This window comes from Chanos chanos, chromosome 8 (assembly GCF_902362185.1).
Source record: "Chanos chanos chromosome 8, fChaCha1.1, whole genome shotgun sequence".
NCBI classification, from domain to species: Eukaryota; Metazoa; Chordata; class Actinopteri; order Gonorynchiformes; family Chanidae; genus Chanos; species Chanos chanos.
The window spans coordinates 6044859-6071125 of NC_044502.1; the positions used below are offsets into that span (position 1 = coordinate 6044859).

Consider the following 26267-nt stretch of genomic DNA (forward strand, 5'->3'; position numbering starts at 1 on the left):
GTTTGATCAATCTAGCGTTAATAGGATGTTATGAGTCCCTTGACAAAGCTTTGAGATGTGATTCACCATCTGCTCTGGGATGTAAGACGGAGCTATTTTCACATTACACCAGCAGGTGGCGTGATTTAGAGCAATGATGTAACACACACCCGCCGTTAGTGCAATACACCAGGCGGAGACAATGACGCGTACGCCGTTTCACAAATCTGTCCACGCTGACCATAATGTGACTATGGTGTTCAAAACAATCTGAGCGTGAGAAAGCGTTGGATCAAAAAAAACCCATCGCTCTCCCTTTCCTTTTATGCAGTTATGTCTCAGAGGCGCTGCATCTTTTCGTCATGCCTGGGTTTACAGCTTACCTGCTCCTAGCTGTTCTTCTGATTCTCGCGGAAGATGGGTACGTGAGAGGAGTACAGGGTGGGGTGGTCTCCCCTGGCCTTTCCTTGGTGTCGGAAGACAATGCCTTCTCCACCGCTCCAGACGTCAGCAGACAGACGCAAAGCCAACATCAAGTCGAGACATCTTCGGTGTCCCCGTCAGGTAACAATAGCGCATTGTATTGACAGAATTTATAACGCTTGACTTTTACCTCAGTCATTCACGACACGATGTGATTTGTACTCTCGGGACAGAAATCCCAACAAGGAGTCGCATTTATTGATTCACAGATTATTTTATTTCACGTTTATAAAATAACCCTTAATTTTTGTATTCAAAATTGGTTGTCTTTCAGACTCTGCGGATACTTACCTATTTTTAGTGACTGATTGATTGGCCTAGCATTTATTCCTGTAATTTTTTACAAAGGTATAACGTTAGCAAGTTACATAGCAGTTATACTGATATCAGTGAGTTCTGATGTAAACAAGGTTAAAAACAAAGCTTGCCTATTTTATTTTTGATTTGAGAATTTCCCCATCCAAGTCTATACGCAGGATGGTCACGTTCACATGTTAAATTATAAATGAAATGGTAAAAACTGATGTGGAGGAGCAGGTCTCAATGTGCCATGTGCGCCTCTTATCTTCATACTGTCATAATGGGATTATGGTATAGTTATTAGAGGTATTACAGATTATCGTGGATTACCCTCTTGGCCTTTGTAGTTATGAATGACATTCTTCTGCTGACTGTACGTAAATCATACCCTTTACCGCCACATGCACTACAAGTAATACATTTGAGAAAAAAAAGACATACTCATATGCTCACACGTGCACACACACACAGACACACACACAAACAGACTGGATAATCTTTGTAATACAATTTTTGTGTTATCTGAAGTTGAATTGGTTACTGCAATCAGACACCTGCTATAATATCAGTCCTTACTACAGTTCATAACTGATCCTTTTGATATCAACCGACACAGCATATACACATGTGAAACATGTTTAAAGCAAGACCGGGGACTGTTAAATACTGTATGTGAACTGATGCGTTACAGAGTAATAATGGGGATGTCTGTCTGGTGCACAGACTTTTGCAGTCACACTGACCGTATAGTTCCGAGATCACGTGACCGCTAGTTTGGGCTACTGCACTCATGTCTGTACGCATACAGGCCACATTGCCTCTCTGGCTTATCTGGTCCGGAGACAGTTGGCACTTTGATCTATTTTTAAGGCTCCCTGTTGGTGCTGTGGATCTCTGCTCTCATTACTTTTTCATGGTGAAGAAAAGGTTACAGCTAGATTTAATCCAACCATGAATCCTGCTTTGAAATTAATATAAGCACGTAGGACTCTCAATATCTTCAAGTCTTGTCCAACAAATATCACCGTGTCCTCAGCAAATGTGTCAGAATGTGTGTGTGCTCTTTTAATGTATCTCACCTTTAAGATTCTTTCTTTTTTTTTTTTTTGGTCTTGTCAAAACATGTGTGGCGTTTCTTCATGAGCAGAAAGTGAGTCCTTAACTTAGTCCTCAGGCTTCTTACTGTGATGGTGTCTGTCAATACAACTGCTTACGTTTAAAGTGCCAGACAAGATACCAGCCTCATCTCCTGTGTTTTCAGAGTCACCTCTGATGCTGAGGGTGCATGTGAAGGATGCGTCTAGCCAGCGACATTTGGGTGGAGCGACCTTGGAGGTGTTTGTGAATGGTTCACACATGCATTCCTCCCTCACTCAGGAGGATGGTGAGGTTCTCCTCACTATTCCTTACAAACTGGGAATGACCCTTACCCTGGTGGCCAGCAAAGAGGGCTACGTTCTCACTCAGCTACCCTGGACGACCGCCAAGATACCCAGTGAGTAGTAGTATCCAACCTCCCTCCGCATTAACATATAGCTGTTAGATATCGATTTGAGTGAATGTCGATGAAAAGCCCTTAAATCAGGTTTAATTGTACATGCATTGCATTTTTGCTGAAATCACTGTGCTGTAGTAAGATAATTGGCTATGATCCTCTCCTCCACGTTCTTGTTGCTTGGTTCTTTTATTAATTAAATTCAAAGCAATTGATCTTTGAATCTGCTGAGCGTTGGCTGAATGTCACTCAATGCAACACCAGCCCACTCCACACAAAGAGAGTAGAAGAAAGGTTTCTCTTGGAGTAATTCTGACTTTACCCTACTAATGTTACAAAGGTGTCCTTGAATAACCTTGAGACTGACTTAGAGTACAAAGTGAGCTTTTGAAATAGGTTTTTTTTTTTTAGAAGTGATCTTTCCATGGTGTCCTCACTGGTATTATATTTCAGTTCCAAGCTTTAAAAATGGATTGAGAATTGATTTATTTTACTGTCGTTCTTTTCTCTTTTTTTCTAGTATTTTCTTCTGTTACTCTATCCTTGATTCCTCAAACCCAAGGCAATATCTGGCTGTTTGAAGATACTGTGCTAATAACACAGAAAACACCGGGTATGTTAACGCTTCAGATTGACTGCTCTTTCCTCCCCAAAACCACAAACCAACCATCGCTTGTCTAATCAATACATTCATTTACTTTGATCACTTGACATCAGGTAGTGTTAAATCCTGACTCTAGGAAGAGCTGCTCGTGAAGGTTGTAGTGTTGATACCTTTCAAAATTCTGAAAGGCCTTGCAGTATAAGGGGAAAGGCCTGTAGGTGGTGCTGCTGTGCACAGGACCAGGGTCCAGTTAGTTTCAACATGTAACTGTGCAGTTATGACTTGTTCTCCTTTTCTCAGACTCAACCATTATAAAGAAAAGAAAACATCCGCAGTTGTCTCAGAACAGCGACCGAGGGCAGAATGTGACTAAACCCTTTTCCACACTGAGTGACGATAACTATTTCACATAATTCTGCCATGTGTCACTGATACACAAAGTTTGCCTGGCAGGCCATTTCCTGTCCGCAAACCAATCTCAAATGGTCCACCAATCAGTGTTGTGATATAGAACATATATTTTATTATTAACATCCTAAAATGCAGGAAAGCCTAAAGTGTTTTAAGTAGCATACACATTTAACACAGTCCTCAAACAACATTATAAACCTGCTGATGAAAAGACCTGCTGATCTACTACTATTACCATGTAATTACAGCTACTGGCCCCAGACCCACCATTATTTTCCATTGTCCTGTTGCATCATTTTAGATCCATCATCTCAGCCCAGTGTACAGTTTCCCAAGAGCCTACTCAGACTCCCAGAGAACACTAACATCTCCATGGTGACTGCATACTTGACAATTCCAACCCCACCCCAAGACAAAGACTGCCACTTCTGCACCGTGGGGATCCTCAGCAACAAATCAGGTAAATTCAGTAGAGAGTGATGAGCGTGAAAGATGTTGTGGTTGTATTTAACATAACACTTGGCCACATCTATCCTGAATGTCATGTTTAATTGCTCCCAAATTGATGTCATCTAATAAGAGTACAAAGGCACAGGACATTTCTATAGTCCACATCCTTTTATGTGTGAAGTAATTTATGAGGGGGACAAGACTGATTTAGAGAAGTCACTGAACTGACTGTAACTCAATCCTTTCGGTTCCTCAGGTTTATAGTGTCTTCAGAAAGTATTCAGACCCTTTCGTTTCTTGCAAACTTTTATGGTGTTATACACTTGGTTTCAGAATTACATCAAAATCAAAATCAAAATCAAAATTGTTTTGCCATCAGTCTACACACAGTTCCCCAACATGGCAAAGTGAAAGTGCATTTTTTAGAATTTTGCCAATGTATCAAAAATAAAAAGCTGAAATCTCTCATTTACATAAGTGATCAGACCTTTTACTAGAACACTTCAAATTAAGCTCAGTTGCATCCTATGCTTATGATCACCCTTACAATGTCTCTAGAGTTTTGTTGTAGTCCACCTACAATGGGCTAAATTGGCTAAATCGAATTTAGCCAATTATAAGCCAAATCACTGTGGCTAAACCACTTGATTGGACATTATTTAGTAAGGCAGATAGCTGTCTATGTAAAGTCCCAAAGTTCAGTGCATGGCAGAGCAAAGACTAAGCCATGAAGACCAAGAAACTCTCCATAGAGCTCCAAGATAGGATTGTGTCAATAGATCTGGTAAAGGGTATCAAGAAATTACCAAAGCATCGAAGGTTCCTAGGAGTACACTGGCATCTATCATTGTCCAATGGAAGAAGGTTGGGACCACACAGAATGTTAATGGCCTGGCCACCTGGCCAAATTCAGTGTTGGGCCAAGAAGGGCATCGGCCACAAAAAAAATGTTGAGCAAGTGAAGGAGTCTGGAGGCACTGTCAATCAGTGTGTAGCTAGTTGTCTTAAAACTTTGCATGACTTGTTATTACTCTAACCAAAGGCACCTGTAAATGTTTAACAGGAATCACATTTTGCTTTGGGTCTCGACCACATCAAGTTTTTGGAATTCTCAGTAACTCTCCATCACCCCCCCCCCTGCCCCCCACCCAATTTTAATAATTGTTTTCACTGTTTTGTACAGGATACAGGAGTGTTCATTTGAACCCTGTGGCAATGCTTAGTGCCCAACTGTTGTCCAGTGGGAAGGAGATAAAAGTCAACGGACCGGTCCAGTTCACAGTCCCCCTGTCATATCCAACGAACCTCCGAGCAACTGATTCCGTACCTGCGTGGGCCTTCGATATGAAAGCAGGTGGGCAAAGGACGTTCTGGAACATTCTCTAATAGAGGGAGTGACCCACAGTTTAATAGCCTCAGTTGTGAGCTGCAGTTTTTGAGAACGTTTTTCCTTTTACTTCTCAGGTGCTTGGATGAAAAAGGGCATTGGGACTATTAAGATGGAGGGAGGTCACCTCGTCTGGACGTATCTGGCACCTCATCTTGGTGACTGGATAGCTGCACCACTACCCTCTTCCAGTGGTAAGACTGGCTACACAATGCAAGACATCTTCTGTGTGTCTGACATTGGCCCTGATTTGGAGATGCATCTCCTTAGTCAAAGGTTTATGCATAAGTCTGTACACTTTGCATTTTTTTAGGCATTGCATCAAACACAGCAGCACCTTTGACTACTGTTGTTTCTGTTTGACTGGGGTCTACCCATTAACCAGATTTCTGTTTTTGAAAATCTAGGTTATATGGGACATGCAACCTCTATGGATTTCATCTCATATCATACATACCTTCTTGTTGGCATCTTAGGCGGAGCTCTTGTGATTATTATTGGATTTTTATCTGTGCTTTTATGTCACTGCAGGTAAGACATTGCTTTTATCCACATGGAAATTCCCCTATGGCAAAAATGTAGCCTAAAAACAATGAAATACTGATGTATTTCATGATTATCAATTGATTTTTTATATTTCGTGGTCAGTTCTGTTTATATGGTATTCATATTCTGTTTATATGATGACCAGTGCGTTCCGTAACAGACCAAGTTCTCTTACAGATCAAAGGAGATAGCAGTTCACAGAGTCACTGATTAGAATATGCTGGAACTTCTGTGTGTTTCTTTTACAGAGACTTGAATCATGAGTCAGAGAGGAAGAAACGGGGTGCTTCCAAACTGACGGTTCTTAAAAAAGACCAGACTACATCAACCAGCTCAGACGAAGCACATGAAGCGTTGTACCACCCTGGCGACAGGTCTTACTCACTTGCTAGCCGAAACGCTGGCCATCGAGATGTCTCTGCCTCCCCTCGGCACCAGGCAAACTACAATATCTACGTGGAGGATGTCAGTCGTCCTGTGGCCAACATTTATGAAAACATTGGTAGTGTTGGCTCAGAATCGCACAGGGCTCCTCTACCCAGTCTTTATGTCAACAGTGAGGAGGTTGCAAGGCTTAGGGAGAGGTCAGAACAGAATGCCTCTCGTCAGGGAGCCAATGAGAATGTGGTCTTCCGAGACAAGTTGTTTCACATCTATAACCAACCTGTGGCCATTGTACAGGCTTCAGATGTCTTCAGTGCCCAGGGACAAGTTGACCCCACTGGGTGCAGATCAGCCACCTTTCCCCGAAATGGCACGGAGCACGGACCACAGACGGAACGCAACTACAAGGATAGTTTCACTCAAACACTGCCTAAAGGCACCCAGCAGGACAGTGATGAGCAACCAGCTCTGGATAGCACTCAGAATGCTACTGCCAATCCAGGGATCTGGGGCCGTTACAGCCACTTATTGGAGTCCGTGTCAGTACCAGGCACTCTAAATGAGGCTGCAGGGATGGGTCCATTTCATGGGGAAATTCAAGGGGTCTCAGAGCAAACCCTGTTGGAGCTTTCTAAGGCCAAGCCTTCACCCCATCCCCCAAGGGCATGGTTCGTCTCTTTGGATGGCAAGCCTGTTGCACAGGTACGCCACTCTGTTATCGAACTCCAGGGTCGGCATCGACCAGGCAGCAGCAACGACACCAGCCTGGACTCTGGAGTGGATATGAACGAGCTCCAGCAGCCGCTCCGTAAAGGTGAGCACGAGGGTCCCTCTGGCGGAAGCTTGCCCAAAGCAAGTGGGGGCCTTGCCCATGAGGAGCAGGATCTGAGCAGCAGTGAAATTGGAAGTCCCGAAGATGCAACCCTGAGGAGCACCCTAGAAGGTAGCAGTGCTGCCATCCCTAATATTCCGGAGGATAAGGACGCAGGGGACACGTCCAGTGAGTCAAGGTCAACCCCTCCACCACGCCGGCCGCGGAAGTTACGGGACAAGAGGCCCGAGAGGAAGACAACTCGCCATGTTCGGGAAGAGAGGCCTCAGATGAAACGTTAACGTGAGCATTAATGTGTGTGAAAGTGAGGATATACAACTGTTTTTGGTGTCTCAGAAAGATGTCTGGTTTTGATCAACCTGCCTTACCGTAATTGCCATTAAGAAAGGTACCTTAATTGATACAAGAAAAACCTTTCATATCTTTGTATGCTAGCTCTCTTAAAGTGGAAGTCTGTTTGGACGTCAGCATTGAAAATTCTGTTACGGTTCCAGCATCCAGTGATTTGCCAATGGTCCTTTTTTTTACGTATAATGTTCACACAAATATCTTCACTCTAAAGATGTACAGTTCTCGATGAAAATCAGATGTTTACACAGAAGAGAACACTAAACAATTATGAATATTCAAATCCAGCTTTTGTTTTGCTTGTTTTTGCTGTAAACATCAAGCCAAAATTTAAAAGCTTATATTCACAAAGCTCTTTTGATACTTATGAGTAGCGCACTATTTAGATGGCTATTTTTATGGCTTTATTTATTATTTATTGTATGATATTTCTTAAAAACCATACACCTTAACTTGGAATGTCAGTTTGTTCTTTTTTTTGGTCAGATCGGGCTAAGAGTGAAAATTCACGCAAAACACACCATGCCTGCTGGAGTGTTAACAAAATGGATTGTATTCGAAAAGCTTAAAAACTTTTGTGGTTTGTTTAGGTTAAGGTTGAAAGGCTAGCACTGTCATATTTTGTATCCCTTTTGTTGCTTAGTTAAGCAGCAGTTACTTTCTTGAACACGAGACGTAGCCTCACGTGCACACGTGCACAATAAACATTTGACAGCTCTTATGGACTACACAAATCTTCTAGGTCAAACTTATTATTTGAGTGTACAAAACTTACATTAAGTCTTTTCATTTCGAGTTTGCATGCATAAATTGTGAAGCTTTTTTCATAGGATGTAGTCATTCACAAAGTGTGAGAATATAGCTGCACATATAAGTGTTCTGGCTCAGGTTAGTTTTTTGTTTTGTTGTTGTTCGTTCATTTAATTTACCAAGGCCTCAACAACACTTTTGATGCTGTATTTACAAAGCAAGCTACAGTGGCCTTTGTCCATGCTCATCAGAATGTTTGTTGCGCTAAAGTGTATGTTTTTTGTTTGTTTGTTTGTCTGTTTGTTTATTTGTGAAAAAATAATTTACCAAAGTGAGCTCATAAAATATCAATTCACTTATTAAATGTGATGTTTTACATTAAGTGTAGCTCTCATATTTATTCATGATTAGGAAAGGAAAGATGGTTATTAAGTAGCAACATGGACTGGATGACAAAATAAAACGGATTTTAATTTCTGCATAAACACTGAGAAATTGCCAATGCATGACTGAGAAGTTAAATGGGTATTCATGTCAGAAGTGGTGTCGGCTGAATGTATTTCAGTGTTCGTATTGTGTTTCATTTTATTTCATTGTAATATAGCCTACTTCACAGAATACTAAGTATATCATTCTGAAAAGCTCAGAGGAAAATGGGTCTTTGTTTCATGAATGCTTCAGAGGACAGCTTGTTATCTGCCTTTTTGTGCTCATCAATAAAGTTATGAAGTGATATCTCTTTGCTCTCTGGAGTGAAATTAAATATATTAATGATAAGAAGTGGAAAAAGTTGCACATTAAAGCTGTATAAAGCTGTGTCACTGTGAACGTAAAAAAAAAAATCAAGGTTTCAATTTTCCAGATTTAAACGAACAAACAAACAAACAAAAATAGTACAACAGTACATACATTTACAAAGGGTACACTGAATTTACAATGTAGAAATCATGCAGACAGATAACAATAGCAAAATGGATCTAACGATGGCTTCGGAAGCAAACTACAACGAATGCGCTATTATTTTTTCCCTCTGTGTGTGGTGTTGATAACAATCCCCATCATCAACAGATCGAGATTCTGTGTGTGCCCGCTGCCCACACTAGGCCTCACCTCTCTGGGCTTCACTTTCCTCAGTGGCCTTACCCTGTGTGGAGCTGCAACCACCCTTGGAAGAGCATTGGTGTCGGGACTGTTTAACCCCACAATCAGGCCCTGCTGGGTTCCCCCAGCAATGCTGGAGATTTCAACCAGGTTCTCCCCTATACAGTCAGTGATACGTTTTGACGACATGTTCCCACTGGCCTTGACTGCACCCTCTCCTTTCATAGACGCCAAGGTTGTTGTCACCTGGCCCATGGATGGACATCTTTGAATGGATTCGGCTGTTCTAAATCGGTTGACAAACTTTTTTGAATCGCTGGTTCCATGAGATACTTTTAACTGCAGGCTGTTGATGCAGAGATCCCTGGTGTTGGCCACTGATGGTTCCAAAGGGGGAGGAATCAGGTTGCCAGGCAGAGACATCTTTGACCTCACCATACATGGCGGGTTATCCCCTTGAACTATACGTTCTTGCAGGCCAGTTCCAGGAATGAATAAGTCTTGTTGCTTCTGAGTGGCCGACCTGATCCGAGGGTTAGTTGGTGGAGCCTGAGTGTTTGCTGTCTTGCTCTCCGTGGCTTTCCACTTGAGGGGGTTGTAGAAGACATGACAGTCCAGTGGACAGAAATTGAACCGGTGCAGCCATTTGTCGATGCAGTCTTTGTGGAACTAGAGGGCAACGAAAAGATTGATTTATTTGTAAATGTAAATCTCAGTGATTGCGCACACACACTGTGAACAGTGAGCAGTGAATTTGTCCTCTGCATTTAACCCATCCAACACACCGGTAAGTGAACACACACACCAGGCACAGGAGCAGTGGGCAGCATTCCTTGCGGCCGGGGGGCATTGGGGTTAAGTGCCTTGCCCAAGGGTACACAGCCGTGGATATCAGTCCTGGGAATCGAATCGGCAACCCTTCAGTCATAAGCCTGGTTCTCTAACCTCTAGACCACGGCTGCCCAAAAGGTCAATTTGCGTTGGCCGGGAATCGAACCCGGGTCAACTGCTTGGAAGGCAGCTATGCTAACCACTATACCACCAACACTCTGGATCTTGAGACCAATGTTATTAGAATCAAAACTCATCTTTGTTGGTCACTGGGCCTTTGTTACAGCTTAGGATAGGCAGGAGGTTCTGTGAGGTTGCACAACTCTGACAGATTCTAACCAAGAACGATCATCTAATTATTTTGTGAAGACCTACACTTTAGAAAGTTCTATTACATCATACATAAAGACTTGGCATAAGACTGGATCACGTCAAACCAAAACTCAAGGGTAAATATCAGCTTTCAGACATTACCTTGTGGTGACAGGGGAGGTGCCTAATGTATTGGCCCACAGAAAAGCATTTTAGGCACATCCTACACTGCTGTCCTGGCTCCAGATGCTTCGAGCCCTGCCGAACCTTCACCGTTGGCAAACTCTCCAAAACGTGCCGAGGGACCGTGTCACACTTCATTAACACACTTGTGAACAGTGAAACCATTAGAAGACACAGTTATGGATTATCCAAAAGAGATCGTGACGAGAAATTTCAGGATGACTCATACTTGTAATTATTCTTAGTTATCAGAACAAGAGAGAGTCTGTAGAAGAATAAATTACTTTAGAAACACGGGCATAGAAATACATGCTATTACAAGTATAACAAAAGCAAGTATAACAGAGGAGTTCGAGGGAGGGGGGATATGAGACTTGCCTGCTATCTGCTGACTGATGGTCTGAACATTGTGATCTGTTATTAGGTATGTCATCCACACAATGCCCAACAGCTACCCATGGTTTAGCTCTGTTCTGAATGAGGCAATTAAATTAATGAGGATGAAATCCAAACAAAATTCATAGAAGCATTTGCCCTCAGGTCTGGCATGAGACCTCATTCAAACTTCACATACCCAGAGTAGTGTTTATTTGAAGACAAAAGCAAAAAAAGTGTTAAACAAATACCGAGAGTGTATATATATGCATGGACTCACACATTACGCTCTTGGAGTTAATTTGATGCTTGTGATTTTACTGTCCAAGCACAATAAAATGAAATGGTCTTACGAAAATACTTTCTCTTTGCATACTGCAATCATCAGCTGACTCTAGTAAATCTCCTCACCGTTCGTACAACAAAACTATGCTGAGGATGACAGTCTCTCTTGGTGCAGTCCTCACACAAATGGTAATAGCTGCAAGCAGTGCACCTACAGGAACAAAACAACACCGGGGGAACCCATAAGTATCATAAGGCGCTTTCGCACCGAACAGTTCTAGGGTCTAATTTGATAGGAACTACCCCCTGTGGAGCTTCCCCTAGAACTACATTCGTTCTAGGGCCTTTTTTCTGTTTGCTTTCGCACCGCCAGTAGGAACGCTGAAGTGACGTAAGCCGGCCGACGGTATAGCAGCTAAGAGCTGTTGTTTATGACTAACCAGGATAGCTGCACATTTTGAAGTACAAATTTAATGACTTTTAAGACCTTTTAAATACCTCCAAAAGGAAAAAAAGAACCATTACTGCGGCAAAAGAAATCGACAAACTAGACTACAGTATACGCAATGAGTTTTATTGAATTTGAATGACAGAAATATTGATTGCACATTAGATAACCTATAACTGCCTTCTCATTAACGAAAATAAAACTGTATGGCGATAGACCCAGTCCAATGGAGAAAATAATTTCCCAATGCATTTACCACCGCAGTAGCAGTGAATGACTTGATGGGCATAGTACTTTTCGGGTGCTAGCATAGCGCTTATGCCTGACCCTTGCTCGCGGCATCGTGTTTTTTTTTTCCCCGCCGCAGCCCTAAAATCGTAAACTGGATAAACACATTCTTATTTTACGTTAAAATGCGGATCACAGCCACACAAGCGGACACACAAGCACCTACCGAAGCGGAGTGTACGCTACCTCTTCAATGTACAAATATACATTGGACGTTGCAAAATGGTCATTGTTGGGGGATATAAAATACCGGTAAAATAAAACATAAAAACCATGTGCCCCCTCCTACAATTCCAGACATTTTGAGACATGAATATCAAAAGCTAAATGAAATACGTTCTAAGACTTTATATTTTGCACGGATCTTTAAAAATGGCGGTTGCAATCATCGTATACCTGCGTCTGGACCAATGGCTGTACACCTACGTCACAAGGTTCCTATTGTGCTGCAAAAGTACCTACCCTGGAGTAGGGGCTAAAAAAGCCCCTCAAAACGGCGTTCTTAGAACTAAAATCGTTCTAAGTTCCTGCGGTGCGAACACGCCAAAAAGGGGGTACTTTCTCCAACAGTTCTAAGAACTATGAAAAGTTCCTCCGGTGCGAAAGCGCCTATTTATGATCAGAGCACTCCAAAGGATAAAAAATGATCAGCGCTTTGACAAGGGGCGGAGCATTGTATGTGTGCCTACATAGGTATTCTGTACCAACAAATGAAATACCGACGCACAATACCTCAAGGTCGTAACAAATACCAAAAGGTCAAACACTTAACACAGAATGATGACGGAATTCATGTACTTGAAACATTTGCCAGTGATAGGACAGGCTCTGCAACTGTTGCACGTGATTCCGAGGTGTTTGTCTGGTCGTTCCCTCTCCGAGACGGTGTAGAGTTTGCTGGCATTCCTTACCTGATGAGATACAAACAGCAATAATGTGTTTCATATATAGACACTGGCATTTCGACACCCCACAATTAAATAACAAAGTGGCTCTTTAATCTTTTGATGATTTACAATTTAATTCCTTTCCATTATTTTAATTTTTATTTAATTGTTTAGGCTTTGTAATCCGGCTCAACTTTTGCCCCCTCTGACAATTTACCACACAGATTTTGAGACTTCAGCCAAAACAAATCTGCGAAGTAAGTTGCCTCATAACTTTGAAGCGACCAAACCTTCCTTTTTCATTCTTACAGTGAAAATTGAGGATATGAATTCTGTGAATCTCAAGTGACAGGCAAAAATAGCATTCCTCGAAATAGCATCAACCCATTACAGGAGACTGCTTTACCTATTTCATGTCCTACCTGTTCCAACAGCAGCGATTTAGCGATAAAGTCCTCCCGACACAGAGGGCATTTCACCATGGCTTCCGAGTCTGCCCTAATCTGATGGTTGGCCAAGATTCTCATACAAGAGATGTGAACACTGTTTCCACACCCAAACCTGAATGATAACACAATATAGTTTGTGAGATTTACACTTTTACATTACAATGAAAGACATTTTAACAGTTAAAAGTGATTCATGAAATGTCTATTTCTATGTGTGTAGTGGAAATCGGCACAAAAACCATTCTGAGACTTGGCATATACGCAAACTTGAAGATATTTCCGTCAAAGTAAAGAACTGATAAAAATATTAACTGATTCAAATATTTTCAGCATTTTACTAAATGCAGTGTTTGAACTATTTGTGAGAATAGCACAGAAATGAAAATGAATCTTTACAGTTTGCTGATCAGTGAAAAAACAAAAAAACAAAACCCTTACCAGATATCGCTCTGAGCCTCAGTGAGGATGGGTGGATAGAGACCCACACATTGAAATATGCAACAAACACCTCTACTATGCTACACATACCTTAAAGGTGTTTGGAACAGTGTGTGGAGTTCCATCCATTTTCACTCAAGATTACAGCATTGATCCCAGCTCCCAGCAAGTGGGAGGGGCACCTCACCCACTACTCAGGAATTTCTGTCACCCCAATAATTGACCAAGGCTCGTAAAAGAGGTCAAAAGTAGTTTACGGCTACTAGTTCTCAAGACTGCAACATAAAATGCTGATGTCTGAGGGGGGAAATATCAACAGCATACCTTCCCTCCCAATGTGACAGCAAAAGCGATAATCTTGAATTGGTTCAGCTGGTCAAGTCTGGCTGAATTTGGGCCCACTGCTTGAATTGTGTTGTAATGTCTCTGAAACGCACTGAGGCTGTATGAGATCCTAAATGATGTGTTTTCTAACCTGCAGTAAGTCACAGGTAGTCTTTTGCTCAGCAGCTCCTCCTGACAAATGGGACATACATCATCCTCTCCAATGTCTTTCTGATGGATGCTCCATTCCTCTTCATCGGAGCTTTGCGTCAGAGAGTCAGGCGGGGATTTGCTTTTCGGCTGGGGGGCAGCTGGCTTGTGAAATCCTTGTAGGATTTCCAGGATCTGTCTCTCCCCGAGCCCCACCTGGTAGCAGTCTGCAGGGGTGAACAATGATATCTGATATATATATAAGACGCCCAAACCTCTTGCTCACCATACTTTGAAATACCTTGAAGATATTAAGATGCAAGTTAGGGGATGTAACCAAATCTAACATCAAACAACACAGTACTAACAATACTATCTGTCCTATCACCTGTAATCTATCTATCTATCTTTGGGTGTGTGTGTTCACTGCTCATGGATGGGTTAAATGCAGATTCCTAATTTCCCTCGGGATCAATAAGGTGCCCAAAAAAAAAAAAAAATCATATGAAAGGTTTAGAAACTTACATTCATGGTCCCTTGGTACTCTGAATTTACGCAGTAAAACCCTGCAAGAAAAAAGACGGCCTGTTAAAAGATGACTTACCAAAAGCCACATAGTGGTATTCCCTGCTCGAAATGAGATTATAATTATTACCAGCAAATGTGCTTGCACGGCTCTTTCTCTTTCTGGAATGTTGAGCATGTACAAGTGTGAGGTTCCCCCATGAAAACCTTACAAATTAGAAGATGCACAGTCAGTATGGCGTAATGTTATCGTCATTAGAGCAATAACGCAGAAACACTACTGAATGGCACCATCTGACAACAACTCACTTTAAAGTTTCTTGCTTCTCCATCCTCTTTAAGTAGGAATCCAATTGGACCAAATTCTTTAAGGATGAAAATGTTTGTATTTAGGGCCTGTTCTTGGTGCCAACACACCGAGTCGCTCACAGTATTCCTCCAACCTGGTTTTCGGTGCATATTTGTAATTTCTGCGGACGAGTTACGTTTAACTCATTGTCCAATATATTTCCAACTGCATAGTCACTGACACAGTAAACCAACTACATTAGTACTTAACTGATTAGTTAGAACAGTTTCCCGAGAAGTCACTATTAAAAAACAACGTGCTGTTCGTTTTGCTCGAGCATATGTTTATTGTCGCTATAGCAACGCCTCTGTAGCAACGTTATGTTCACTGGTTTCAAAGAAGACAACCTGTCTCTTACAGTGAAATGTGTTAGCTTTCTATCCAGACAATCTGCGTGTAACTGTCCTCAAACAGTTAAACGCAATATATCTTTGATTTAGCTCAACATCATTGAACTTTACGGAATAAAGAGAGTCATTTGTGTGTGCAGTAACTCAACCCTAGATGTCGCTGTTGGTTTTTCAAACAGCAGCCTGGCTCCGTCCTAAAATATTATCTGACATTTTCAAGAAAAGGAAGTACCATTTCATTTGTTTATATTCGCATTGATTTCAACTAATTGAATCCATGCATGTTCAAGTGTTTAAAACCGCAACTTCCTGTAGAATATAATATTGCTTTGAAGGTTGCTTTATCTTAGCTCCAAGAACGATTTACAATCAGTCTGAACATACGCACGCACGCACACACGCACACGCACACACACACACACACAAGGTCCCCCTCCTCCCCCCGCGCGCCAAAAGCATCGCCTCTTTTCTACAGATTTTACGGTTTCTGGTTCTTACCCTGCGAAGGTATGGAGGTAAGGCTAGATGCAAGGAATTATTTATCAGTAATGTCCTGATTGCAATAAAACAGAGCTGGCCCGGACATTTTCTGGCAAGCGCTCTTCTGCACTGTTTTCTATTAGGCTGTCGCCGTGGGAGGTAAAGAACACTCAAGTTTAAGACGTAGTCTCTGGGAACTAGAGCTGTCATTACCCTCTTGTACCATGGAAAACAGAGTTCAAAACAAGGCAAGTGATGGACAAACATTTACATCATCGCAAACAATTAGGTAAATCTGTGGCGCTGTTGTAACCTTCCACCACAAAGACTATGTTACGCAACCAGAGATCGAAAAGCTACGTTAACCTTCGGCTCCGTTACTCAGCTCTTCCATTCAGTCTACAGTAAAGGCTCAGAGGTTAACATCAACCAGCGTCCTCTGTCTTTATTTCATTTAAATACACTTTTATAGGACATGACAGAGGTCTTACAGTTACAAACCTCTCCAAATATAATACAAAAATACAGGGTCTCTAAGATCCAGGAATATGTTTGCTTGTCTCCCTCAGACATGGGTTTTGCTGATAATAGTTACACATGAGGGACTTAAACTGGTATGTACTTCATATGCGTTAAATTGTTGGTATCAAAATTGCTTACCAGCAATTATGCAGAGTCAGACCAGTACAGTATAGTCTTTGTTTAACCGTGGCTCAACAAATCACAACTGGATGATGCGTTAATGTCACGTTGAATGATAAACTGCTTTCATATCATCACACTCGGGGTCCAGCCCTCGATGTTAAGTGTGTAACAGATTACATCATCAAAACATCTGTTGACCCAAGCATTCAGAATAATTCACAACACCATCACATGCATCGCATGGTGACAACACCCACTTTTATTGCCTAGGCTCTCCCATCCATTTCAATTTACATATTCAGCCATTCGCATTCCGTCTGTCCGATGACATTAATGTTCTCGTATTTTCCGTTTTTTTTTTTTTTTTTAATTTTTTATTTCTTGCTTTGTATGTTACAGCAAGTATGGATGACTGAATTTATATAGGCCAGTGCAACTGACATCATACAGCCTCTGTCAGATGTGCACTGCAGTGAGGTTTGCTGCTTTGCTCTTGGTGTGTGTGTGTGTGTGTGTGTTAGAGAGAGAGAGTGTGTGTGTGTGTTTATGAGGGGGAGAGAGAGAGAGAGAGACTGAGGGAATTTGATCCTTAAAAAATACTTTCCTTTGATTACACAGTTTATGACACAAAAACGTGCAATCAACAATGGGGATTATTGTTTTTCATGGGCAACACCTGAAGCCTGCTTACGTCAGGATCCTCCTAAAAACCCAAATCCAGGTTTTTTTCAGAGAGAGAGAGGGAGAGAGAGAGAGAGCTGTTACAATGGCTGTAAATGTTTTGTGGCTGCAGAAAAGAACATTTTTCACTGGTGGAGGTCCAGCATCCTTTGATCTCTCAATTGCTGAAAAGCCAAGGCTCAAACGGGCTGCCTTTATCATCCAAGAGCGCAGCTCGAGCCCAGTGAATCGTCTGTGGCAAAAAAGGATGAATGCAGCACATATGGAGGGAACAAAGCAGTTGAGCTAACGCTGGGCTGACCCAACGCTGAGTTGAGTGATCCTTTCTTATTCGCCTTGACATTCCATTTTCACAACAAAGATATTAGTGCGCACAATTTTCTCTGAACATTTGGTGTGAAGTTACAGCTGTGTATAAAAAGGGAATCCACAGGAGAGTCCTCATATGATTGTTTCATAAACATTCCCTTTGATTCGTCTTGTTCTGTGCTAATAAACAAACAAACAAACAAATTTAAAAAAAAAATGATGATTTTGCTCTCCAAGAAATTCAATGCTGTAAACACCCCTTTAAAACATAAACGTCACAGAACTGCATTTGTCAACATGGTTTTTTTTTTCCTTCGTAGGAGAAATCATGACATTTGTTTTGTTTTTCTTCGTCTTTTTCCTTCACACTACTGTACACGTAGAAACAATATGAACCCCAATCTGAAAGTAATTAATGACAGTCTTTGTTCGAGACAAGCATTACTGACAATGCTGCTTAGTGTCAGTGTCTGATATTACTGCATCTCCTCTCTGGCTGAGTCAGTGGAGCTTGCCAATTCTCTCCCCCCTGAGTGAGAATTAACTTTGACAGAACGCATCCAAACGGATCTTTTGGAAGCTGCGACAGAATAAGTCATCCTACACACAATATGTCATCGAGGGATATCAGAAACAGACAAAATCTCAAAGCCCTCATTGGACAAAATTGCAGGAGACATTTTGGGTCACACTTCAACACACAGGCTCAAACGCTTTTGTGTTCAAGTACATAACAGCAGAAGAAAAGAGAGAAATACAATAACACGCTTTGCAATTGCTTATAAAATGTACCTGGTTTGACATCATCTTCCTTTTTTCTAAGCTGTTTATGAAATAGAAAGTGACATTTCTTTTCAAATATGTTTTCTTTTAAAGAACTGGGTTGCAGATATAACATATTGTCATTTCACCCTTTACATTGTGGATTTGCAAGTTTCATATTAGTTTGTGTCTGGTACAGTGGGCGAACCCATGTTAAATCTCAGTTTTTAACTCTCTTTCACGGGTCGGACTACTTCCAACCACTAGAGGTCGCCAAAGACTCTTTGTTGTTCTTGTTATGTCGACCCAGCCCTCTTGTTACCTAGCTCACCTGTACCTTATTGTCTTTGTCATGTGCCTTGTTTGCTTGTTGTCTCAGTGTATTTAAGCCTGGTCATCTGTCTATGTCCTTGCTAAGTCTTTGTGATTCCCCCATATTTCTCAAGCTCTAAGCCTAATTTTGACCTCTCTCAAGTGTTTGGATTGTTTGCCTGGTACAACTCTGCTTGTTAATGGTAATCTCTTTTGGATTTTCCCTTGCTAACTTGTTTGCCTGTTTCACGGACTTATTCTCTACATCTGACGCTGGCTTGTTTTTGGATTCTGATTTTGGATTTTGTATTGGACTTGTTCTGCCTGCATTCAGCAGTTTTCCCTGTTTTCGACTTTTCTCTCTTTTTTTGCCTGGGTCTTCTGTGCTTTTGGATTTTTGAGCTCTTTATTTTTGGAATAAGCCAATTGAACTAATACTTGTGGTGCTCTGCACATCAGCTACCTCCATTCCCTGGTAGGTTAGTGGATCAGTGTTTGATTACTATTCTGGAAACCTGGGTTCAAACCCTGAGTCTGACGGAAAACTTAACCACAATAGATTCAGCAGAAGCGACACCCAACCGCAGAGGTCGAACAAATAATGGCTACCTTGCACAGTTTTGATGCAACTATGGGCACACATGGTCAAGCCCTGACTAATCAGCAGGTGGTACTGGCTCGTCATGACCAAGTCTTATGGCAGCTAGCTCAAACCATTCAGTTTGACTTTTGAACTGCAGCCTACTGTCTTCCTTTCCAATAGGTCCAGAATTGCCTGTATTATTACCCTCTTAACTGGCAAGGCCCTGGCTTGCGCAACTGCTATCTGGCAAAAGCAGGGTCCAGAATGTTCAGACTTCAAGACATTCACTGACTATATGCCGCAAATTTTTGATCAGTGTGCCACAGGCCAGAATGCAGCCAAACAACTTCTACAGCTCTGCCAGGGGAGAAACAGTGTGGGTATGTACGCAATTTCCTTCCGGACCCTTGTTGCTGAAAGTGGGTGGAATGAGCGCACTCATTTCTGTTTTCTCAATGGTCTCTCTGATGCCTTGAAAGATGGCTCGGCTTCAGTTGATTGTCCTGGTGATCTTGAATCCCTTATTTCTCATGCCATGCGTCTAGACAACCGGCTCTGTGAGCGTCATGGAGATTACACCAGTTTCTTGAAGATATGAACTGTTAGGCCCTTCCTGGCACCAACCTACATCTCCCACTGAGGCTCCTGAAGCCATGCAGATTGGACGTATGCGTCTATCTCGGGCAGAGAGGGACCAACGCAGAAGAGAACGGTGTTGCATCTACTGTGGCAAACCTAGTCACTTCAGAGCCTCTTGTCCAGAGCTCTTGGGAAAAGAGCAATCCTGTCCAGCAGAGAGAGGGCTTTGACGGGAGCTACTCATCCTCCTGAGTCCCCTGGTGCAGGTGAGTACCTTCACATTACCATCTCTTGGGGTGAGCAAAATTACTCTTGTCAGGCCTTAGTAGATTCTGATGCTGCTGGGAACTTTATTGATGTCAACCTTGCTCATAGACTCAAGATTGACGCTCCACTCTCTGTCACTGCTTTAGATGGCTACCCTATTGGTCTTGGCATGGTTACTTCAGCTACTTCTCCTCTGTGTCTCAAGGTAGAGAATTACCAAGAGGAGATTTCCCTGCATTTAATTGATTCCCCTGAGTTCCCTGTGGTTCTGGGCTTTCCCTGGTTGAACCACCACAACCATCATATTGAATGGATCACTGGTGCTGTCTTTGAATGGGGTCCTACTTGCCATGCTACATGCCTCTTTTCAAGTCCTTCCTTTCAGTCAGAGTCTCCAGATCCTTCCGAGTTAACCCATGTTCCTGCTGAGTATCTGGATTTGAAGGAGGTGTTTAGCAAGAAAAGGGCATCTACCCTTCCTCCCCACAGACCCTAGGTTTGCGCCATTGAACTTTTGCCAGGCACCAGTCCCCTGTGTGGACAGATCTTCTCACTTTCCCTGCCTGAACGTGAGGCAGTGGATACTTACATGAAGGATACCTTGTCCTCTGGTTTTATACGTCCTTCCACCTCTCCAGCATGGGTTGAGTTCTTCTTTGTAGGTAAAAAGGATGGTGGACTGCAGCCGTACATTGACTTGATAAAATCACCATTTGTAATTGTTATCCCCTGCCACAGCATTCTGCTTCAGAGAGCCACCATCTTCATGAAACTGGGCCTACATAAAGCTTACCATCTGATCAGAATCTGCAAAGGTGATAAATGGAAGATGGCCTTCAATATTCCGTCCGGTCATTACGAATACCAGGTTATGCCTTTTGGTCTGACTGATGCCCCTGCTGTTTTTCCAGGCTCTTACCAATGATGTCCTCAGAGAGATGATTAGTCAGTTTGTTTTTGTCTACCTGGATGATACATTAATCTTTTCCAGGTCTTTGTATGAGCACCATCATCATGTGCAGCTTCAAGTCCTTCAGAGACTGCTCATGAATAATCTCTATCAAACCAGAGAAGTGAGAGTTTCATGTCACGGAGGTCTCGTTCCTTGGGTTTGTCTTCAGAGAGGATAGAGTTCAAATGGACTTAAAGAAGACCCAAGCAGTATGTGACTAGCCTACTCCAAAGTCCATCAAGGAGGTCCAAAGATGTCTTGGATTTGCAAATTGTTACTGCAAATTAAATCAGAGGCTTCAGTTTGGTGGCTGCCCTCATTTCTTCCCTAACTGAGAGGTGCTCCTTATGTCTGGACTCAAGAGGCTCATGGTTCGAATTACGGGGGGGGGGGGGGGGGGGGGTCTGACCCCAATCTGAAGATCTGATGGGAAAACTGCATCCTTGTGCCGTCCTGTCTCACTGCTTGATTCCTACTGAGTCTAGGTATGATGTTGAAGACCAGGAGCTGCTGGCTGTTAAGCTCGCTCTTGAAAATGGAGGCACTTGCTGTGGGGGGGCCCAACGACCATTCCTGGTGTGGACTGACCATAACAATCTGGAATATCTTCAACAAGCTAAGCACCTGAACCCCTGTCAAGCCTGGTGGGTACTTGTGTGAAGTCATTTTGACTTCACACTCATACTGCCCCAGATCCAAGAACAAGAATCCAGATGCTCTCTCAAGGCAAGAGCATCTTCCCTCCAGTCAAGATGATTATACGAGGCCGGTCATCCTAACATCATGAATAGCGGCACCTATCTGCTGGGGGAATCGAGACAGCAGTAAACAGGCACTTCCAAGCGACCCAGATCCCAGAACAGGCCCTAGTGGAGTTCTGTTTGTGCCCCAAGCTGTGAGATCATGAGTCCTCCAGTGGGCACATTTGTCTCACCTCATGGCACATCCTGGAGCTCAAAGAACACACGAGTTTCTTCATAGACATTTCTGGAGGCCTGATATGGTGTAGGACATTATGGACTTCGTGGCAGGCTGCTTTGTGTGGCTCCAGAGTATGAACCAGCAACAACGCCCACAAGATCTGCTGCATCCCCTCCCCATTCCAAGTCATCCTGGTCCCGGCTCTCAACGTTCTAAGCCATATTTATAACCACAGTATAGGCTACCTCATCGTGTTTATATTACACTGCATTGTTTCCATAAAGAAATTAAAACAACTTTACCATTTATTATGTTGTCAAGCCATTTGTTTTGGATCTATTTTGTTTGTAGTGCTAACATTCCCATGTATAAAAAGTCACAAAATGCTTTTAGCTGAGTGTAAAACTACTGGAATGTAAACAGCACAGCACAACCATTCCAGCGACTCCTGTATTCCACGTCCTCAAGTTATGTTATGGCTTTATTGACACACAGTTGTATTTACATAAATTGGACGTGTAGTCCATAAATAAAAACCTGAACATGTTAAATCTTTATCGTGTAAAAGGTTAAATTCTCTGTCGTCTTTATCCCAGATTGATTTAATTTGATAACATTATTTCTGACACTTTGACTTGGACTTGAACTCAGGCTCAAACAGCAGGGACTCCAGCACTGCTGACACGGACTTGGACTAAGAGTTGGATTCCAGCAGTTGGGACTTGACTTGGACTCAAGGTATGTGACTCAACACTGATTTCACCTATCTAAATAACATTGGGCCTAATTCAGCAACCGTTCTTAAGAAGAAATTTTGCAGTTTTGCAGTTTTCACAAAGATTCTGACATGTTTTCTTATTTGTTCTAAGGTAAGAACAGAATCTATGCACCCTCAATAGCACACTTATGCACATTTGAGCAAAATAATTGTTTTGCATTTTCTTCAATTCTACAGTCGTATAATATTATAGTATCATTAATATTTTTTAAGAATTGTTTTCATTATTTTACAAAGCATTGTGGTCTTTTAAAATAACCCCCCCCCACCACATTAACACTTCAATTCACATAAGCTGTCAAGCCAGTCTTGGGAAACCACTGAGAATTTCCCTATTTCACCTATCTAAAAAAGGTTGATCCCAAGGTATTACATATGCTTATATTCAGCACAAACTCAGCACCAATAATCTGAGAGCAGTGAGAATTTCACTAATCTATTTTTTTAATCAGCTGTACACTTTTCAAAAAACTGTCTGCAGAGGTGCTAAGATACTGTTAAACACATTTCTGTCCAAGACTTTTGAGCTCTGAACCATAGGTGTTGGCTACAAATATGTGATTAAAGCATTCAGAATTTCCATGTGGTTTGACTTCTAAAGTGTTAAATTTTTTTCAAAGGCAGTGGCAGTGGCCCCTCCCCACTGTTAAAGGTAATGGCCCATCAGTCTGGAATTTCACTGTGGCCCTCTCTGCGCCCCACGCCCATTAGTTTGGAAAGTCAATGTGAAATGTAAGAAAAGAAGAGACAATAAAGGCCTTTTCAAAGTTTACTGAAAATGTTGGGTTCGAACCCAAACATGCAGTGGATAAAATTTGGATGAATAGAAAGTGCAATCACATTATATTACTGGAATAATACAAAACAAGAAGTGAATAAAAGAACAATACATTGTCAGTCCTGATCAGGATGCCAAGCTTCAAAACAGTTTCTGTCTGGTTGAAGGCAAAGTTACACATCGCATACTTTGCTCTTCCAAGGGGGTTTCGTTTGCTGTCCCCGATGCATCCTGCATGTGCAGAAGGTCTTAGCTGGCACACAAGTGGCTTCACAGAAGTTGATGTAAAGCGTCAAAGTGTCAGTCCAGGTTGCCAGTTGCAACTTCAAAAACACTCCAAAGGGTGCAGTCAAAAGAGTCTTACGGTTCCTGCTTCTTCTCGCTGGTCCATTTCTTCAGTGTAGGTTGGAATAAGATGAACCAAGAAGTGATCAGGGTGACCCAAAGCTGCCCAGGGTTTTGAACGATATGCATCTTTAAGAATTGTGTAGCAGTGGTCCAGCGTGTTATTATGTCTGGTGGGACAGTTAACATGCTGTCTATATTTTGGTAGTTCGTGGTTTAATTGTGCTCTGTTCAAGTCCCCAAGGATTATGAAAAGTGAGTCCGTATGTTTTTGTTCCAAGCCGGTTATCTGGTCGGCCAGGGTGTGCAGTGCTTCATTCATACTGGCCTGGGCTGGGATGTAAACACCGACCAGGATGAAGGAGGAAAACTCCCGCGGTGAATAAAATGGCTTGCAGTTTATGAACAATGTCTCCAAGTTCGGGCTACAGTACTTACTTAGCACTGTGACATCTGTACACCAGCCTTCGTTGATGTAGAAGCAAATTCCGCCGCCTTCCGTTTTCCCTGATGGCTCCGTTACGCGATCCGCTCGGTGTAGTTGGAAGCCCGGCAGTTGTAATCCACTGTCGGGTATGGATTCACTGAGCCTGGTTTCAGTGAAACAAAGGATGGCAGAACGAGCAACGTCCTTTCTGGTCCCGTTGAGGAGAAGCAGCTCGTCCATTTTGTTGGGCAATGAGCGGAGATTCGCCAGGTGAATTGATGGGAGCGCAGTTCGAAACCCCTGCCGTCGGAGCTTCAGTAGCGTACCGGCGCGCTTCCCCCGTGTGCGTTTCCTCTTTGTCCCACAGACAGCCGCTGTTCCTTCAACTAATATCTCCAAAAAACTTTCCGGGTTTGTGAAAACTGGTGAAAAACTATCTGGAGCGAACTGCCTAATGTTAAGCAGTTCTTCTCTAGTGAAAGAAATCAGGACTGAGTCAGCAGCAGAGATGCATGAGTGTGCCATCTTCTAGCTCCTTGGTCAGTGTAAAAACAAGCCAGACATGTGCTCTTGTTTATAGGAGTCAAATTGGGCGTTTTCACGCATTTTCTTGCCTCGTAATGACCCAATAACGACTGCTGAATTAGCATTCCCTTATCATATGAATAGCTCTAATTGTTAATGGTTGGGCCATCAAGAGCTGCTTTCTGACTCAGAGACTGAAATGTGCATGTTGTTCTTTTTATTCCCCTCACATTGTTCTACAAAATAAACCCACTTACTAACCATACACATTTTACAGTAGACTGCTGGAGGTTTCGCGGAATGTTTTTTATGTTACTAGGACAAGAACTCGCGGAGTTTTCGAAGCGGTTTGGTGAACTTTCTGTTTTAAGTCGCGGACGGCACTGGCGACCCCTCTGGAGTCTGAGGCCTGCCAGCCAATTTTGATGTGGTTTGACACGCCTTTACACTTTTTTAGATAGGTGAAATGTATAAAAGGTTGATCCCAAGGTATTACATATGCTTATATTCAGCACAAACTCAGCACCAATAATCTGAGAGCAATGAGAATTTCACTAATCTGTTTTTTGTTTTAATCAGCTGTAAACATTCACATTTCAAAAACCTGTTTTCAGAGGCGCTGAGATATTGTAAAATAATTAAAAAAAAATTTCTGTCCTAGACTTTTGAGCTCTGAACCATAGGTGTTGGCTACAAATATGTGATTGAAGCATTCAGAATTTCCATGTGGTTTGACTTCTAAAGTGTTATAACTTTGGAGTGACACTGCTTTTTTTTTCAAAAGCAGTGGCCTGCACAGTGAATATTGACGAGGTAGGTTTCAACACACCGGTAACAGTTCCCCTCCCCACTGTTAAAGGTAATGGCCCATCAGTCTGGAATTTCACTGTGGCCCTCTCTGCCCCCGACACCCATCAGTTTGGAAAGTCAGTGTGAAATGTAAGAAAAGAAGAGACAATAAAGGCTTTTTCAAAGTTTACTGAAAATGTTGGGTTCGAACCCAAACATGCAGTGGATAAAACTTGGATGAATAGAAAGTGCACTCACATTATATTACTGGAATAATACAAAACAAGAAATGAATAAAAGAACAATACATTGTCAGTCCCGATCAGGATGCCAAGCTTCAAAACACTTTTTGTCTGGCTGAGGGCAAAGATAGACATCGCATGCTTTGCACTTCCAAAGGGTTTTCGTTTGCTGTCCCCAATGCATCCTGCAATATACACAGGTCTCGCGGCCAGCGGTCGCCTTCATGCTCTGGTCAGTGAGAAGCTCAGCTCCAGAAACTGCCACATGACCACCACGGGCTTTCTCTGCAGGGATCCTCTGTGGCATCTGTGTCACACTGCACAGCTGTGCAGTGAGCTCTCCTCCATGAAAACCTTGAGGGTCACGCTTTCCCGTTGCATGAGTTCTTTGTGGAGAATGTAGGCGTTGGTCGCAGCAATGCCCAAGAGGTGAAGAAAGAGTTTCCTGTACCACCTCAAGGTTTTGTGCTGTGTTGTGTAATACCGGATCAGCTGGTCTGAGAAATCCACACCTCCCTGGTGAGGGGCATGGAAAGGACTCTGTGGTCCCCTCATCCTGTCTGGATTTCATTCTTCTCTGTGCTGCATCCCCAGTGTAGGCTGTATGGATGGTGGAGCAGACAGACAC

General features: G+C 42.5%; 2 protein-coding genes and 1 non-coding gene across 3 annotated transcripts; 1 reads left to right on the forward strand and 2 right to left on the reverse strand.

The window, feature by feature from the left end:
- Nucleotides 1–341: 341 nt before the first annotated feature.
- Nucleotides 342–7152, forward strand: fam171b (family with sequence similarity 171 member B). Its single transcript, XM_030781818.1, has 8 exons — nt 342–543; nt 2024–2257; nt 2778–2870; nt 3574–3732; nt 4906–5076; nt 5187–5303; nt 5517–5640; nt 5904–7152. The coding sequence occupies exons 1-8, from the start codon at nt 342–344 to the stop codon at nt 7150–7152; spliced, it is 2349 nt and encodes a 782-aa protein (XP_030637678.1).
- A 1834-nt stretch (nt 7153–8986) lies between these two features.
- zswim2 (zinc finger, SWIM-type containing 2) lies at nt 8987–15024 on the reverse strand. Its single transcript, XM_030781819.1, has 9 exons — nt 14875–15024; nt 14696–14772; nt 14566–14606; nt 14042–14267; nt 13102–13240; nt 12591–12703; nt 11183–11267; nt 10376–10528; nt 8987–9739 (listed from the first exon to the last, which is right to left on the reverse strand). The coding sequence occupies exons 1-9, from the start codon at nt 15022–15024 to the stop codon at nt 8987–8989; spliced, it is 1737 nt and encodes a 578-aa protein (XP_030637679.1).
- On the reverse strand, nt 10047–10118 carry trnag-ucc (transfer RNA glycine (anticodon UCC)). The gene has a single exon. It is a non-coding gene; the product is annotated as a tRNA-Gly (tRNA).
- Nucleotides 15025–26267: the final 11243 nt, after the last annotated feature.